The sequence below is a fragment of the Myxocyprinus asiaticus genome, chromosome 48 (genome assembly GCF_019703515.2).
Source record: "Myxocyprinus asiaticus isolate MX2 ecotype Aquarium Trade chromosome 48, UBuf_Myxa_2, whole genome shotgun sequence".
In the NCBI taxonomy this organism is placed as follows: Eukaryota; Metazoa; Chordata; class Actinopteri; order Cypriniformes; family Catostomidae; genus Myxocyprinus; species Myxocyprinus asiaticus.
In genome coordinates, this window is record NC_059391.1 from 7,984,783 (window position 1) to 8,002,622 (window position 17,840).

At 39.1% G+C, this 17,840-nt stretch overlaps 2 protein-coding genes across 3 annotated transcripts in view; both read right to left on the reverse strand.

The window, feature by feature from the left end:
* Positions 1 to 7,600, reverse strand: part of LOC127437721 (MOB kinase activator 2-like) — a 71,525-nt gene extending 63,925 nt beyond the window's left edge. Inside the window, exon 1 of the mRNA XM_051692823.1 lies at positions 7,371 to 7,600. Coding sequence (XP_051548783.1) covers positions 7,371 to 7,387 — 17 coding nt within the window. The 5' untranslated portion in view covers positions 7,388 to 7,600. The remainder of the gene's footprint in view (positions 1 to 7,370) is intronic.
* A 6,491-nt stretch (positions 7,601 to 14,091) lies between these two features.
* The window catches only part of LOC127437630 (dual specificity protein phosphatase 8-like), a 57,074-nt gene continuing 53,325 nt past the window's right edge, over positions 14,092 to 17,840 (reverse strand). The window contains exon 7 of one of the 2 annotated variants that reach the window (XM_051692664.1): positions 14,092 to 17,800. In XM_051692664.1, coding sequence (XP_051548624.1) covers positions 16,747 to 17,800 — 1,054 coding nt within the window. In that variant the 3' untranslated portion in view covers positions 14,092 to 16,746. The remainder of the gene's footprint in view (positions 17,801 to 17,840) is intronic. The other variant, XM_051692666.1, reaches the window with a different exon arrangement.

Below are 17,840 nucleotides of genomic sequence, written 5' to 3' on the forward strand. Positions count from 1 at the left end.
CCTTCTCACTTGTAAACAGTGCTGCTCTTCCAGCTGTGATGCATGCGTGTCAGTTCTCGCATTTCAAATGCCAATGCGATTACGTCACACGTGCTTTAAGCTGCTGACAGGAAGCATGATTTAGAGTTAAAAAAGTACTTAAATATTTATCTTTTTTGCATCAAAAGCGATTGTGTTGCTTTAGAAGAAATTCATTTAACAGCTGCCGTCGTATGGATGACGTTTATGCTAACTGTCTGTGATTTTTGGAGCTACAAAAGGGAAAATTGCCATCCACTTGAATTTTAAGGACTTACTGAGCTAAGATATTTTCTATTTTTCTTGAAATGTGTTCTGCAGAAGAAAGAAAGTCATACACGTGAGATATCATGAGGGTGAGGAAATAATGAGAGAATTTTAATTTTTGGGTGAACTATCCCTTTAAGACCATAATTCCTGACTGTTAATAAAGTGCATTCTTTGGGTATGCAGGTGGGCACTATGAAAACATTCCTGGACATGCTTCATTCAGGAACCAAGTATGGAGACTTGCTACTGCTAGAAAATACGCAGACCGAGTTAATGTGGACATGCTGGTGTTGCTGCACAATTAGACAAAACGCAAGACATGCTGCAACGATCATGTATGACATGCTACAGCAAGCGGTTCCCATTTAGCAGATCTAGACATGTGCAGCTGGGGAAACTGGCTTATCCTCAAAACTGAGCAATTTAAATCTTAGACAAAGAGAGACGCAAGTTGATTGGCTACCCGATTTCATGTCAAAAGACCAATCAGCTTACACCCAGGGCCGCCCATAAGGGGGAAAAAGGCAACCGCTTTCAGGGGCCCAGCCACTGAGGGGAGCCCAAGAGAGATAGGTCAACACCCCCGATACTGCTACGACGTCCGGAGATCGCCCGCAACAAATACATATAACGGCATGTGCACCCTTTATCATTATTCTCAATGATGATTCTCAAAAGATTTGTATTATTATAATGTAGTAGACACTCATCATGCCTGAACAATTTTTATTTATCTATTTTTTATTATTATTACAAACTGCACATATTAAAAGGCAGAACAATAAATACTACAAGGATGTTTAAATAATTAACATTTTAAATAAAATATTATTTTTGTGCATTACAGGAATGAAAATTGTGGGGGAGGTGAAGTCACAATGCAAAAAATAAAAAAATCTTAATGATACTAAAAATAGTTTTTTTTTTTTTTTCTTCTTCTTTTGATTTTTTCAATCACTAAAGACATAAAATCTTAACCTGGAGTATAATCATCATGGCCATTGTAAAATATGACACAGTTGAGTTCCCATAAAGCAATGGACTGAAAACAATGGCTCCCTCCACCCAGTGGAGACTATTTCCTTCCCTCTGGACTTTCTGCATTCGCTCTATTTTTTTCAACATAGTGGAAATCTCCACTCAAATAAAAGTTGTATACTCCATTCTATATGTTTTAAGTGACCTCCTAGAAGCCAATAGCCACAAAGTATCTAAAACTAACATGCTAGCAGGGACGTCAAACAGCCACAACCCAAATAAGGTTCTCTAAGCATATATTCAACTTGCTCCAACCTGACTTAACCGGAGTACACTTTATGTACTGTATACTCTGTTCTGGGCAGGTTCAAGTCAACATATTAAAATTTACCCAGTATACTTTTTAAATAAATGTCCCTTGTCTTATTTGGAAAGTATTATTCTAAAATAAAACAACATATCATCGTTTTCATAATCTTTGATTAAAATGTAATAACCTTCTATGCCTCTGAAACAACTTTTCTTTTCTGCTGATGAAACCAAGGGTGCATGGTCGGGAAAGTACTAATAACCAATAGTACTAAAGGCTAACATGTTTTGCCCCAATCAAATCCCAGATAAAATCAAGTCATGCTCTACAATATGTCCAGCTAAATATTCTGTTTCACTCAGAAATGTAATCATATTATTGGAAGATAAAGGGTTAAATTAAAGGAAAGTTCCTTAGTTTCTCAATACGCAAAAGTGTTGAGATTTGAGAGTTACAACAAAAGGGAAGATTTTCAGTGAATATCAACATTTTGGTCTGTTCCTCAAACAAAGCTATCATCTGACTATGGAAGACTTGGAATATACTATAGCGAAAGAGCCAAATGGCCAAATTTCTTAAAATCGCACCCATCCCCATTCTCTTTCATCGCATGGAAAACAGCTGTTTGAACATTCTGCTAAACATCTCCATTTGGGTTCCTCAGAGAAAAGAAACTCATAGGTTTGAAACAACATGAGGGTGAGTAAATAATGGAAGACATTTCATTTTTCAGATGCAGCATTCTATAAATGCACTGCGAATACTGTATATTTTAATGTCTTTAATGACAACTTTAGTTGCAAGTTTTAATAACAGAATTTAAACACTTCTTTTGCCAAAATATTGGGTGAATCACAAGGAAGAAGCCAAAATGTTATCAGAAATCATATACAGAAAATGATTTGGCCCACCAGCTTGCAATGACCAACATGGTGCTTTAAGTGGTCAAAACAGACAAAAACAGCAACAGCAGTTCAAGAGAGGTTGCTTATGTAATGAGACAGGAATGTGTATGTATGGTCGGTGTCTTTGTACCTGTTAAACCAGCAGATGATGGCATAAACCCACAGGAAAGCCTGACAATGCCTGACCTTCTCTCTGTAACCAGAAGCTGAATCCACACACAACCTCTCACTGAACGATGGAGAGCACAGAGCAGATCTTAAAATTTTGAACTTTTCTGGCAAAAATGTTTTGTTTTACATTTGGTTATTGTTAGTTTTTAGGCCTAAAATGAAACTAAATGAGAACATTTCCTTTGACGTGGTCTGCACAAAAAATTCAGTCAGAAAAGTCAATCTCAGCTCTGTAGGTCCATACAAAGCAAGTGAATGGTGACCAGAACTTTGAAGCTCCAAACAGCACATAAAGGCATCATAAAAGTAATCCATACGACTCAAGTGGTTAAATCCATGTCTTCTGAAGGGCTCCTATCAGTTTTGGGTGAGAACAGACCAAAAAAACACTTTTTTTTTTGTTTGTTTTACTGCAAATCTTAACATCAGCTGTTTTCTTGGCAATCATGATTTCAAGCTTGATTACACTTCCTAGTGCTTGACGCATACGCAGAGCGCTAGATGGCACTAGGAAGTGTACTCGAGCTTAAAATCATGATCCCCAAGAAGGCTGCTGATGTCAGGATTTACAGCAAAAAAGGAGTTATGTTGTGGTCTGTTTTCATCCCAAACCAATTGTATCCCTTAAGAAGATATGGATTAAACAACTGTAGTCATATGGATTACTTTTATGCTGCCTTTATGTGCTTTTCAGAGCTTTAATATTTTGGTCACCATTTACTTGCATTGTATGGTCCAACAGAGCTGAGATATTTTTCTAAAAATGTTCATTCCCTATCTGTCACTCACCGACGTTGTGTCAATGTAGTGACACTAGGGGTCGCCCTTGGGATCCCCAAACACCTCTGATCATTGAGAAAAGGCCAATGGGATTTGGCTAGTAGAATTTGCATGCCACTCCCCAGGACATACAGGTATAAAAGGAGCTGGCTCGCAACCACTCATTCAGATTTTCTCTTCAGAGCCGAGCGGTTGTGTTCAGCGAGCTGAATTACTCTGCCGATCCATTCACCTCAAAAAGCTGTTGGATTTATGGTGCATTACAGCAGCTTCTCCCCCTCATGCACAGGTGGAGTGCAGAGAACACCCCTGGGCATTTCAGCAGCCTAAAAGAGTATATTCTTTCATTAAAAGAGTAAATTTTTCTTCTAAAAGAGTGGCACTTACGGAGAGCATCTTTTTAAAGATGACTTTCCGTTTGTGTTTAATTCCTGGTTGCGGTCGTTATCTCTCCACTTCCGATGACCACGATCGCCATCTCATGTGCTTGGGCGCTGCCCACACGGAGACAGCGTTCGTGGATGGTTCATGTTCTCACTGCGAGAACATGACCATGGCAACGTTGCGGTTGCGGCTTTCCGTCGTTAGAGGGAAAGCCACCCCAGCGGCTCCCCGCCTCGGACCTTCTACCTACGGGTTTGAGGCCACATCGGTTAGCACTTGGGGTGATTTGGGGGATCCCAATGGGAGCCACTCCGCCGGGTAATTCCCCACGGACCTCCCATTCCCCAGTACGCTCATTTGTCCTGGTCGAGTTCTTGGATGAGACCGGCGGCTCGTCTCAGGGTGAGTTCACAATCTCATTCGGCGCTCGCGAAGTGAATGAGCTCTCGATTGCAGCATCGGAGAGCGGGCTGGTCCAGTCTGATGCTGAGGACTTGACTGGGCTCCCACCTTCGGGTGCGTTCGCCCAGTTGCAGGCCAATGCGGAGCTGGCGGCCATGCTTGCCTGGGCGGCTGTGAGCGTCGAGCTGGAAAGGAACCCTACACTCCCCCCTGAACCCTTGCGGCTTGACGTTTGGTTCCTGGGTTCAAAGCGCCGCTCACGGCCACGCTCCGCCCTGGTCCTTTTCTTCCCGGAAGTGCATGAGGAGCTCACGATGTCGTGGTGGGCACCTTTCACTGCCCGGGCCCGGTCTCTGAGCTCCTCCGCTCTCACTACCCTCAATGGTGGGGCTGCCAGGGGGTACTCGGCGATTCCTCAGGTGGATAAGGCGGTTGCGGTTCACCTGTGCCCGCAAAACGTTGCCACCTGGCGGAACCGCCCGAGACTTCCATCCAGTGCCTGTAGGTTTACGTCCTCTCTGGCGACTAAGGCCTATGGTGCCGCTGGACAGGCCGCCTCCGCCCTGCATGCCATGGATCTCCTGCAGGTGCACCAAGCCAAGGTGCTAAGAACTGCACGAGGGAAGTTCTGACCCAGGATTGATGGTCGCTGAGCGCAGCTCCTGCAATCTCGCCCTCCAGGCGACGAAGGTCACGGCGCAGACTCTCGGGCAGGCTATGTCCACCCTGGTGGTCCAGGAGCGCCACCTATGGCTCAACTTGGTCGAGATGAGGGAGGCTGACAAGGTAAGTTTCCTTGACGCCCCCATCTCCCAGGTCGGCCTATTCGGCGACACCGTCGAGGACTTGCCCAGCAGTTCTCGCCGGTTAACCGACGAATAGTCTCCATTTCCCCAGGAAATGCATTAACTAACACCCCCTTAGGACATATGTTTTGCCACAAACCAGCAACACAAAGTAACTACTGAAGATTTCACTAGTTAAATAAATATTCCAGGTTTAATACAAGTTAAGCTCAATCGAGAGCATTTGTGGCATAATGTTGATTACCACAAAAATGTATTTCAACTCACCCCTCCATTTCTTTAAAAAAAAAAAAAAGAATTGCTGTTACATTGAGGACTTACAATGGAAGTGAATGGGGCCAGTGTTTGGAAGGTTTAAAAACAAAAATGTGAAGCTTATAATTAAAAAAAAGCACTTACATTCACTTACAATTCTTCTAAAAACTCATGTATTATTTGAGCTGTAAAGTTGTTTAAACCATCGTTTTTACTGTCGTTTTAGGGTTTACAACATTATGTCATCATGGCAAAGTAGTTAGTAAGTGATAAGTTAAAACACATATTGTTTACATCTTGTGGCTATACTTTTGAAATAGTATTTTAATGTTTACGGATTGGCCCCATTCACTTCCATTGTGTCTCACTGTTACCCAGATTTTTGCTTTTTTTAAGAATAGGAGGGACACTTTTTTTTTTTTTTTTTTTTTTTTTTTGTGGTAATCGATACTATGCCACATATGCTTTCGATTAAGCTTAACTTGTTGTACACATGGAATATTCCTTTAATGTAAAACTACTCTACTGGTAAATATATTAGAAGTCAAACAAAGTTTATTTTCCACTAAATATCAAAGTTCAGCATTCACTTCTTGGAAAACCAAATGTACCAAATCCAAACGCTGTAACTTTTTGTCCTCCAGAGCAACCGATAAAATAAATGTTCATCTTGTTCTGCTTGAAGGAATGTTCCAGATCCAGTCCAAGTTAAGCTCAGTCAAAATAGTGTTAAGACATTTTTTTTTTTAACTTCTCCCTTGTTTATATATATACAGTGCATTCATAAAGTATTCAGACCCCTTAATTTTTTTTTTTCAAATTTTGTTATGTTGCAGAATTTTAGACTATTTTATTTTTTTCACATCAATCTACACTCCATACCCTATTATGACAAAGCGAAAACCAGATTTTTGATAACTTTGCAAATTTATTAAAAAGAAAAAACTGAAATATCACATCGACATAAGGATTCAGACCCTTAAATCAGTACTTATTTGAAACACCTTTGGCAGTGATTACAGCTTCAAGTCTTTTTAGGTATGATGCGACAAGCTTTGCACACCTGGATTTGGGGATTTTCTGCATTCTTCTCTGCAGATCATCTCAAGCTCTGTCAGGTTGGATGGGGACTGTCGGTGGACTGCCATTTTCAGGTCTCTCCAGAGATGTTCGATTGGGTTCAAGTCTGAGCTCTGGCTGGCTACTCAAGGGCATTCACAGAGTTGTCCCTAAGATGATCCAGAGAAATGGGATGCACCTGAGCTAAATTTCAAATGTCATAACAAAGGGTCTGAATACTTATGGCAATGTGATATTTCATTTTTTGTTTTGTTTTGTGTTTTTGCAAAGTTATCAAAAAGCTGGTTTTTGCTTTGTCATTATGGGGTATGGAGTGTAGATTGATGTGAAAAAAAAAAATCATTTTAAGCATTTTAGCATAAGGCTGCAACACAAGAAATGTGAAAAACATTAAAGGGTCTGAATACTTTATGAATTCACTGTATATATAAAAAAATCATGGTTACAGTGTGGCATTTACAATGGAAGTGAATGGGGCCAGTCAATAAACATTCAAATACACACTGTTGCAAGCATATAGACACAGGATATAAACATTATGTGAAAATATGACTTTAATCAAATCTCTTACTAACCTTATCTGTGCAAATTTACAGCAAATATTACAACTACGTTGCCATGATGATCTAACGATAAACCCTATAATCTGGTAAAATGCAGTAAAGCAGGTAATTCTCTTATTTTATCACACTAAAATCATGATAACATGTACAATGTTTGTGTCTTGTGGTTTTAGTTTGGAAACGGTGTGTATTTTAATGTTTCTGAACTGGCCCCATTCACTTCCATTTTAAATGCCTTACTGTCACCGCGACATTTCAATGAACGAGGGAAGAGTCGAAATCTTGCATTAGTACAATTTAGAAGTGTCCAAACAAACTTAAGTGAAACTTTACCGTAATACTGCACTTTATTTACCAAGAAGCCAGAGTGTTTAAAGTTTAAAGTGTAAGGTTAATCTTCCCGGACGCATATGAGTGTCTAATATAATGATTGATTTAATGAACTCACCCCATCAACCAGTCCATAGTGGTGGCACGGGATGATCCACTCCAGCTCTCTGAAACTATTTCCAGGGCTAGATTTAGACTCTATGGATTGGTTCCTCCTTCTGGATGCATCTAAATCTGCTATTGTATAAACGTCTTGTACGTAGAGCTGCTCCTGTCATGAGACTGCTTTGACTTTAAATGATGATGGTTGATGATGCTCAGGTCACCGTCAGAACTGTGCAGACCGTGTTATGTGATGCCGGTAATCAGCGCAGGCATCAAATATAATGAGTGTCTCATACAGTAATGATTCAGACCCGCTGCTGCTTGATTTCAGGAATCCGGAAGTCAACTCGGACTGCGTCTCGAGCCTAGTGAGCTGCCAACCAAGACTGCACCTGGAATGTTATCACGGAACGCCTAAAAATGCTGTCTAGGTAGACAGCTCACTAGGTTTTTGACACACATCCATCGACTCGACACCCCCACCTTGGTTTCCGTGCCTGTCATTGTTCAACTCAGCTGTAGTCAAAAGATAAACCAAAGTATCCCGAAAGACAGCTGTTTTTAAATAAAAACACATTTAAGAAGTTATGTCTCTTATTTCTTCTTCTCTAAAGCTGGCCTTGCGTGATTTACTTTTTGTAATCATAAAGAAACACTGTTTAAAATTGTATGTATAATAATAATAATAATAATAATAATAATTATTATTATTATTATTATTATTATTATGTTTTCAGACCAACACATCCCTCACATCTTAGTTATAATATCAATTTATTTTTTCTTAATTATTTACTGATTTGTTCCCTTTTTGCCTCTTATTTATTTTGAATTTCACTGTCAAAGTTGACGCTGTCTACGATCATGTTGTGGATAGAAAATAATCTGATATTCCACCAGCAGATGGCGCTGTAGATGTGCTTATGTGATTGCAAACACCAGAGATGAGTGGTTTCAATTTCAACCTTTTGTTCGTTGAACCCCAATAATTCCTCAATACTTCTTGAAGTACCCCCTGAAATTCAAAGTAGTTCTAACCTTTTAAAACTTAGCAATATTTAATGACTGATATATATATATATATATATATATATATATATATATATATATATATATACGTCTCCGCATTGTGCGTGTGCTATTTGGGTATATACTGGCAGACAAAGTTTGGAATAATGTACAGATTTTGCTCTTATGGAAAGAAATTGGTACTTTTATTCAACAAAGTGGCATTCAACTGATCACGGTGTATAGTCAGGACATTAATAACGTGAAAAACTATTACAATTTGAAAAAAAAAAATAAATTTCAGAACTTCTTAAACTACTTCAAAGAGTTCTCATCAAAAAAAAATCCTCCATGTGCAGCAATGACAGCTTTGCAGATCCTTGGCATTCTAATTGTCTTGTCGGGCACTTCTCACACACCTTACAGTCTAGCTGATCCCACAAAAGCTCAATGGGGTTAAGATCCATAACACTCTTTTCCAATTATCTGTTGTCCAATGTCTGTGTTTCTTTGCCCGCTCTAACCTTTTCTTTTTTTTTTTTTTCTGTTTCTAAAGTGACTTTTTCTTTGCAATTCTTCCCATAATGCCTGCACCCCTGAGTCTTCTCTTTACCGTTGTACATGAAACTGGTGTTGAGCGGGTAGAATTCAATGAAGCTGTCAGCTGAGGACATGTGAGGCGACTATTTCTCAAACTAGAGACTCTGATGTACTTATGCTCTTGTTTAGTTGTACATCTGGCCTTCCACATCTCTTTCTGTCCTTGTTAGAGCTTGTAGTATACACCTTTGTATGAAATCTTAAGTTTCATTTTTTCCATTTTTGACCTAATATTGACCTTAAGACATGCCAGTCTATTGCATACTGTGGCAACTCAAAAACAAACACAAAGACAACGTTAAGCTTCATTTAATGAACCAAATAGCTTTCAGCAGTATTTGATATAATGGCAAGTGATTTTCTAGTACCAAATTAGCAATTTAGCATGATCACTCAAAGATAAGGTGTTGGAGTGATGGCTGCTGGAAATGGGGCCTGTCTAGATTTGATCAAAAATGACTTTTTTTCAAATTGTGATGGTGCTGTTTTTTACATCAATAATGTCCTGACTACTTTGTGATCAGCTGAATGCCACTTTGGTGAATTAAAGAACCAATTTCCTTCCAAAACAGCAAAATCTGTACATTATTCCAAACTTTTGGCTACCAGAGTGTGTGTGTATATATATATATATATATATATATATATATATATATATATATATATATATATATATATATATTTGCACGGTGTTAAAGCCATTTTTATTGTTTAAATTTTACTTTTAAAAAACAATCTTGTATGCATATTTTTAATTAATTTAATGTGGCATTGACATTTTTTCACAATCTCCTCAAACCTCTTGCAGTTCTATCATTAACCGCTAGGCGGTCACGAACCACCGATTGCTCTATGGTAGTTCCGTTGTCATTATAAATTGAGTCTGCCCAATCGAGTCCTCACATGACATCACAGCGATTCCATTGGCCAAAGAGCTGCTAATGGGTACAGTGCCCATTAAAATCTTACAAATTCACTTTATGGTATATACAGTTTTAAATATGTAAATACAGCATTTAATTTATTTTAAATCATATGTCACACACATATATATAGGCCTAACTGAAGTTATAGATTGTGAAAATAAAGATGTGTCATTGTTTGTGTTTTACAGTTAGCCTAGACTTCAATGGCATGCTATCACGATAACATGATAGGTTTTTGCTCAGGCATTACAAACGGTTACCCCCATTGGGACTCGATTTACTGGGCGGACTCAGTTGATCATAACATCGTCTCAGACAGTTGTGTAGTTGCTAGTCATGTCGTTCGCTATGTGAAATAGTGATAGTGGTACAAAGGTATAGGAAAGACACTGGAACAAACTTTACTGAAAACCCATAAAGGTCTAGGATGAGTCTGCTTGAACTAAGGTAAAGGTCAATATAAAGAGTGAGGAGGGCATGTCAGCTAGCTACAGTTTAATATGGTCCTCACCTCAAACTGAAACTGTTCATGGAATCTCACAGGTAAAAACAAAAAGTAGAGAAGAAGACATTAATTTAATTAAAAAGATAGTGATGGTTGGCTGGTTTTAGAGTCATATTTTGTTTGTTTTATAGTTGGCCTAGCCTGCCCAAGCTGGGAGGCTAGCTGGTCTTCCACCCTGACCAGCTAAAATGTACAACCTCTCTAAAACCAGCCAACTGATCAGGCTGGACAACTAGCTAAAAACAGCCAACCAGCTTATGCTGGTTTTAGCTCGTTATTTGTTTTGTTTTTTTCCCCTGCAGGGATCTAGGCAACAAACTCTCAAATATGTCCAATAAAAGTGTAGAATAAATGTGAATTAAATATGGTACATCCTTTCAAAAATATAATTAGCCCTAAGGTATTTTTAAAAAAAAAAAACCTTGACTTTGCTTTGTGTGTCTGCACATTAAGGTTATGATCGGGTTTAACTTTGCACCCAACAAGGTTGATTCCCTTTAGCCATTTACCATTGTACAAATCAATACACACTTCTCTGGTTCCAGACACTCTGTCACCTGCCTTTCCCTGAGCGATGAGTTCGATGCCCGAGGAAATAACCCTACCTGTGATTCAAGTGCACAGCTGGTTCACCTGACAGTTATGGTGTCTCCTTTCATCCACATTACTGAAATCACAAGGCATGATGCATCTGGAAAGAGGTGAAGGTGTATTATTGTGTAATACATGAGTCCCGACCCCTGTTTGCCCTCCTTAATGACAAATAAACCAGAATTAATGGAACAATGTCACCGTCCACCAATGGATGGCAGCACCATACAACGTTCATTGCAACAGAGACAGAGGTGGAAGCTTTGTTGTCAGTAAACATTTTGCATGGTACATTTAACTACAGTACCTGGAGATAGCTCTCCATTAGTATTCCCATTCATCTTGGTAGTTGCTTGGCTGGTGCAGGACACCCCAGAAGTATATGATTTGAAATTTGTCATTTGGGGGTCTGTGGAGAAAGAGGGTTTTTTTTGGGCCCAGCTGGTGTGGCATCTACGAGAAGGGGCTCAGTGGGCCATGCCTAACCTTGACCACTTGGCACATTTAAATACTTTCCAAGCAGTTTGATTAAAGAATCAAGATGTTCTCGTAACATAGGGTTACCTGTAGCGCTAGCATCTCCAAAGAAAGGTGCTAAATGTTGTGCTCTAGGGAACATTGCCTTAAAGCATTAGAAAAATTATACTACTAGTCATTCAAGGTCTTTAAATGAGTCTTGTAATGCTATCAATTGTAGTGTATTTTGTTCAAGCTATTGGAGATATACAGTATAATAAGCCAAATCATATTTTTAATTGGGACTACATTGGAACAATGAGGCTAAAGTAACGTCATCAAGTGCATGAGTACATCATTTTGTGGCCCAAAATTTAAGCTTATAAAATTTGTTATGATACGTTTTTGTGGTGTTTCTGTTAGTGAAGAAACACTTTCGAATGCTTGTGATTTACAGTTATTTGAGGACAGAGGCAATAGGGCAAGAAATCTCACGGAAAATTACCTGCCAACTCCAGCAAATGGAATTGCGAAGAATTGCTGCTATGATGTAACATGTTTTATAAGTTGCCATATATAAACTCTGGGATCTGAGAGTACTCTGGCACTCAGCATGGCCACATCTGGGAACAGTCAACTCCTGGAACTCGTCCTTTCTCTCTTGTATCCAATCGCTTACAATCACATGCTTACGTTTTCTTTCACACACACAAAAACGTCTTAATTTTAATTATATACATTAAATTAAATGTAATTTAAATTATAACATAATTCATTGCTACTACTATGAGTATATTATTTTGAATATAACATTTGAACCATGTTTGCTCTTCTACTTCAAACAAGAAGCACTTATACTAATAGGAATAACAAGAATAATTTTATATTTAGTACAATATAATACAAAAAGAAATGATAGAATATATAAATAGATATATAAGAACATTTCTGGAGACCCTTTATAATAAGTTCAGTTAATACAGTGTTTTCATTATTAATAATTTTTATTAATTAATCATTTGGTTGAAAATCTCAGCTTTGCAACATTGGCTAATCTAATGGCTTGAGTTTGGGGAGGGACTACCTATTATTCTGACATATTAGCCAGAAAACATATGTGAAAAGTCCTTATTTTTGCAATCCTGTTTGCTGACGCTAAAGCCGCTGGAATTACACACTTCACCTTTAAGCATTATGTAATATGTTTGTTAATGACTTAATAAAATGTATTATAAAGTGTCAACAAACAAGAATCAAATGTACAAATCTAAGAGCATCCATGTTAAAGGTGGGAATTTGAGCTTTGATGGTAATATGAGGAAGACAGTATGCTCTTTTGTGTTGACTGTATGTCATCATGCGGTCATCGTTAGCTGGCCTTCCGTAATCATAATCTCTACAGAACACACAGTCCAAACACACTGCCTCATTTGAATTACTCAATAAACATCTCATCACACACGTTCGTGTATCTATCACCCACAGAGCACATCATATCCCTTAGTTATTTTACACAAAGTGAGACTAATTCTGTTAATATATTACTTACACCAAGGGCTGGAGATACCCACACAGTCACTCATTCATGCTGCTGACACTGAAAACAAGACAAGGAATGAAAGAAAAATCCCCAAGCTGAGCGAGAACAGAACGGCATTCTCAAGTTCTTCAGTGGGAAGCTGGGAATTTTCCTCCTTTTCCCAGAGGATTGAGTGTTCCTGGGCATACGGAAGGCCTTTCATACCATTAGGTTTCACCTTGACCCCACAGATCTGTGTGTGTGTGTCTGCATGGTATCAACTCAGCACTTACAATGTGTTGTGTTCACTCAGGTGATGGGAGCTTTTAAGCCACCTCTCTGCTCCTTCTCTTTCACATGGGACTGACAATGAAGACAGGTCTTTATGGAAGAGAACAATAGTGAGGAGTTAATGAAGAGGAAACCTCCAAAATATGTGCAGTATATATAGAATTGCAACAGAGGTCAGGTATGCAGATCCCATTGGAACAATATTGTATTCTGAACTACACACCCCCCTGCATGTCTTAGATAATGTGAATTAATTAGAAGCATTTTCGACCAAGATTAAAGCCTAGCTAGAAATAAACTTAAAGTAAGCCACTGACTACCTTACTAATTTACTAAAATGTTTGTAGTCATTAAAGTAGCTGTTACATACAAGATTTTTGTGGAGGAAATTCCAGTTCATAGATTTTTTTTTTTCCATAGTAATGCATAAACATACATTTATGTATTGTTTGGTCTGTTTTGCAGATTTTAGTAATTTGCAGCAATTTTTAGTATTCCTTACAATTTAGGGTCTCGCACTAAGTCCTTCAGTTTTAATATGAACCCAGTTTCTTCTTCAATTTTAATATGTCAACATGTAATCAAAATGGACTCTATTTACTTATATAAACTGTACTTTCCAGGTCTTATTGCACATGATTCATCATAAAATGCACAACATTTTGTACCACTAGCCCATTAGCTAGGCATTGTTTTATCAAACCTGCATTCAGGTCTGGTTCCATTAAACATGGCATGAAACGCACACTTTCACAAATCAGTCAGTTCCCAATGGATAAAATGAAGTACCAACTTACATTTTTTTTTTTTTTTTATTGAATACTCTTTTTCAGAAACATGTCACATTATGGAAGTAAAATGGTTTAAAAGTGCTGTTTCATGTTTAATTGAACCAAATAATGATCTTTTTTTTTTTTTCACCTGGCTACAAACCACTATAACTCCTCTTTACGATATGCAAAACCAAATTATAATACTGTTTATTATGGAAACTCTTGTTAATCTCTGATCTTACACAATTGTGCCATATAGCACACAAATCAAAGGAAAATAAATCAGGTCTGGAAACATTTTCATATTTTGTAATGTTTGTATTTTGTTTCATCGTCACAAAATGGGTACATGGGGAGGAACAAGCCTTTCAAAAGAACCTGAGGTATTTTGCGTCAAGCAGCCTAAGGTATCAAGATTTTCTCTTAAAAAAATCCCTATATCAATTAGTTTTGGTGATACGATGCTATTCACACAATATAATAATAATAATAATAATAATAATAATGATAATAATAATTAGTTGCCAACTATTTAACAATTTCAGCAAAAAAAGGACAGCCTGCATCTTTTTATTACATGTTTTAAATAATGATAACAATGACTATAAAAAATATAGTACAGGGAAGGAAAAGGAAAGACAGGTAATGTCTCACACAAGGAAAAAAGGAACTTACAGCAGCACAAATACAAGATCAAATGTTTGCCATACAGAAAAGCTAACTGAAAAATACAGACATAAATAAAATGCTGAACTATATCCCAGCAAGAGGGCAATTCCATTCACATCTGCACACACACATACCCTTTCTTGTGTTATATTTAAACTTTGGAGCGTTCTAGAGAATATGAGAGGAACATAATAAGGGAGCAAAGGAGAGAAAGGAGACTGGTGCTAAGAGAGAATGGGAGAAAAAGACAGTAAAAGAGAGAGATAGAAATGGCATTGACTCATCAATAGCTCCCCTGAGAAGAAAGCAAGCAGAATATATTTTTACTAGTGCAGATTCTGTTCTCCAGTGCCCGGATTTCTATATCAACCAATTGAAACTAGTTGACCGACAGAAATAGTAACTTTATCGGACCATCAGGCAGGTTTAAGATGCATCTAGTTGTGCATACTTTTTCCAAATGGCTACACAGTCGCATATGAAAAGGTGAGGGGCTTTTCTCCACTCCAGGATGCTAGTCTGTAGGAGCATCTGCAAAGGGTCCATCTGTCAGTCATTTATATCATTCATTCACACATCCTCCCACTGTCAGACCCAAACAAACAATAAATAAAGCATAAATATGCAGAATAAACGGGGGACACAGACAAACCCCTTTAGAGTCCCTGTCATTGTTTCCCTTCATTTTGTCTTGTGTGCTTGTTAATACCAAAATCTATTTCTTGAAAATCAAAATAAGTTGAGTCACTACACATTTTACAATGCGGGGGTATCATACATATTCTTCTAGATTATTCATGCTGGATTAAAGTCTTTAATAATTCAAGCCAGCAGGCTGGACACACACCGCAGGACATCAATTGGTTACACTCGTTTTTTTTTTTTTTTGTTGTTTTTTTTTGTATAAAGCGTTGTGGTACCCTTTTAATGAGAACATCCAAAAACTTTCCTCGTAAATCAACAGAAAGTGCATTTAAATGTCAGATAATTCCTTGTAATAACCTCGTTCCCTTATAAACACAAAGCAGGACAAAAGAAAGAAGTAAAAACACATATTGCTTGTAGTTGCGTATCGATCTTGCAAGTGTATTTGTAAATATCACTGAAAAATAAGATCAACATTTTAAAAAGTGGGGAAAACAAACTTGACAATCTTTATATTATTTTTCACTACCAGAATGAACCAGTAGAATAAACTGTAACTTAGAGAATGACAAAAAAAAAAAAAAACATTTAAAGGTCCGTTGAAATCATTGTGTATAGTGTATATACTATTCATTTGTAAGAAAAACAGCAGCCTTGAAGCATGCTCGGTGAGAGGAACATGGGTAGCACAACAGTTCAAGCATCACCACTTGGGCAAAAGAGGGAAAGTACAAGACCCTGAAATCTGGGTAAAAAGAACAACAGAGAGGAACATTATGGGAAAACACCCACAATGCTTTTCCTACATGACATGCCTGGTTCCTCCTCCAGGATTCCATGAATGCTGGGATGCAGGAAAAGGGTGGACAAAAGCACGGCACAAAGAGGCCTTCATTTACTTAGTCAAAGCATGTACGACCAAGGCTTAGTCTGTGCTGACTCCTTGTGCTGTGGTGGTGTAACTTCACTGATTCCAGGGCGGCAAATAAAAGAAACAAGTGTGAGCATAACAGCCATGCTTGATTCTCAAAACACCAAAAGGCTGATAAAGTTTTTAATTTATTTATGAGGAACAAGGGGTTTGTTACAAGAGCGAGGGGAACTGGTTGGATTCTGCAGTTGAGTCTCAGCCCCCTGTCATCTGGTGATGGCTATGGCTTAAAAACAGTAGAAAGACAAAAGCAAAGTCAATCTGCATCCGGTATTACTGGCTTAAAAAGACACAAAAAAGTCAAATTTCTGGAACCAGTCATTATTGACAAGTCTATGAACTAATATAAATATTCTACACAAAAAGCCTTCCAGGCCCATACAAATTTTTCACTCTTAGTCATCCTTGCCTATAGCTGGCGGCCTGGCACCTGTTCACATGTGTGTAAAAGTCCCTGGGGGCTGTGCAGGGGATGTCAGGATACTTCAATGATTTCCATGCTTCCAGAGAAGCTGGACTGCTTGCTGATCTTTCCCAATTCTTCCCTTGAACGTGTCTCCGAGATCCCCTCTTCGAACTCCATCTGACAGCTGCGGCGTTTGAACTGTTTATCGGCAGCACTGGAAGTTGGAGCATCTTCATGCCAGCTGCCCCTTGATTCTCGCGGCTCACCTGCCTTCTCCCGTAGATGCACGGACTCACACGGTCCTGGGAGACTGCTGCAGCCCAGCATTGGAAAGTGTACTGCCCCTCCGCCACCTCCACTGCTGTTCATTGACTCTGAGCTGTAGAACCAGGGGGCTTCGCCTGTTGGCGTGACAGGGGTGGTGGCCTGTACGGTGTCTCTATGCTTGGTCCACATGGGCCCAGTGCCTACAGTGGGAAGGCTAAGCAGCAGGGAGGGCTTCAGATTGTCATCAAGACTGGGACTCTTGTGTGCAGGGAGTGAACGTCCTAAGTGTAGGCCATGCGGGTGGACTGGAGAACTACCAGCACTGCTACCACTGTGCTTGCTTTTTCGGCGTGAACGAGGTCTAGAGCTGCCCTCTGGAAAGAGGCCTGGGGATTCAGCTAAGCCAGGGGAGTACTGGCAGACACCATTAGCTTCTCCAGCCTCAGGACTGTCTAGCTTGCAGAGTTTGGGAACATCCTCTGTATGCACAGGCTCAAGGTGAGGACAGTGGTTGGGCTCGTAGACAGATTTGATATCGAGTGAGAAAGAGCGCTTGAGGCGGTTGGTGTCCAGGATACGCTCGGCTGACAGGTTCAAGCCATTAAAACCCTGCTGGAGGGAGATTGGAGAAGGTAGCTTGGCATATAATTCCAAGCTGTCCTTCTCAGCCTCCAGATGGCCCTTCTCAGGATCACTAGAAGAGTCACCTCTAGGCTCTGAGGATTCTTTCAACTGCTCCAACTTCTCCTGACCTGAAGACAGAGCCTTCAGCAACCTCAGACCTTTCTCAAACTCCAGCAGCTGTCCCAGGAAGTTGAAGTTGGGTGATATTGAAGGTCTGCGGTCCTTCACAAACCTGGAAACACAAGATAAACAGAAAGAAAAGTTACCCTAAG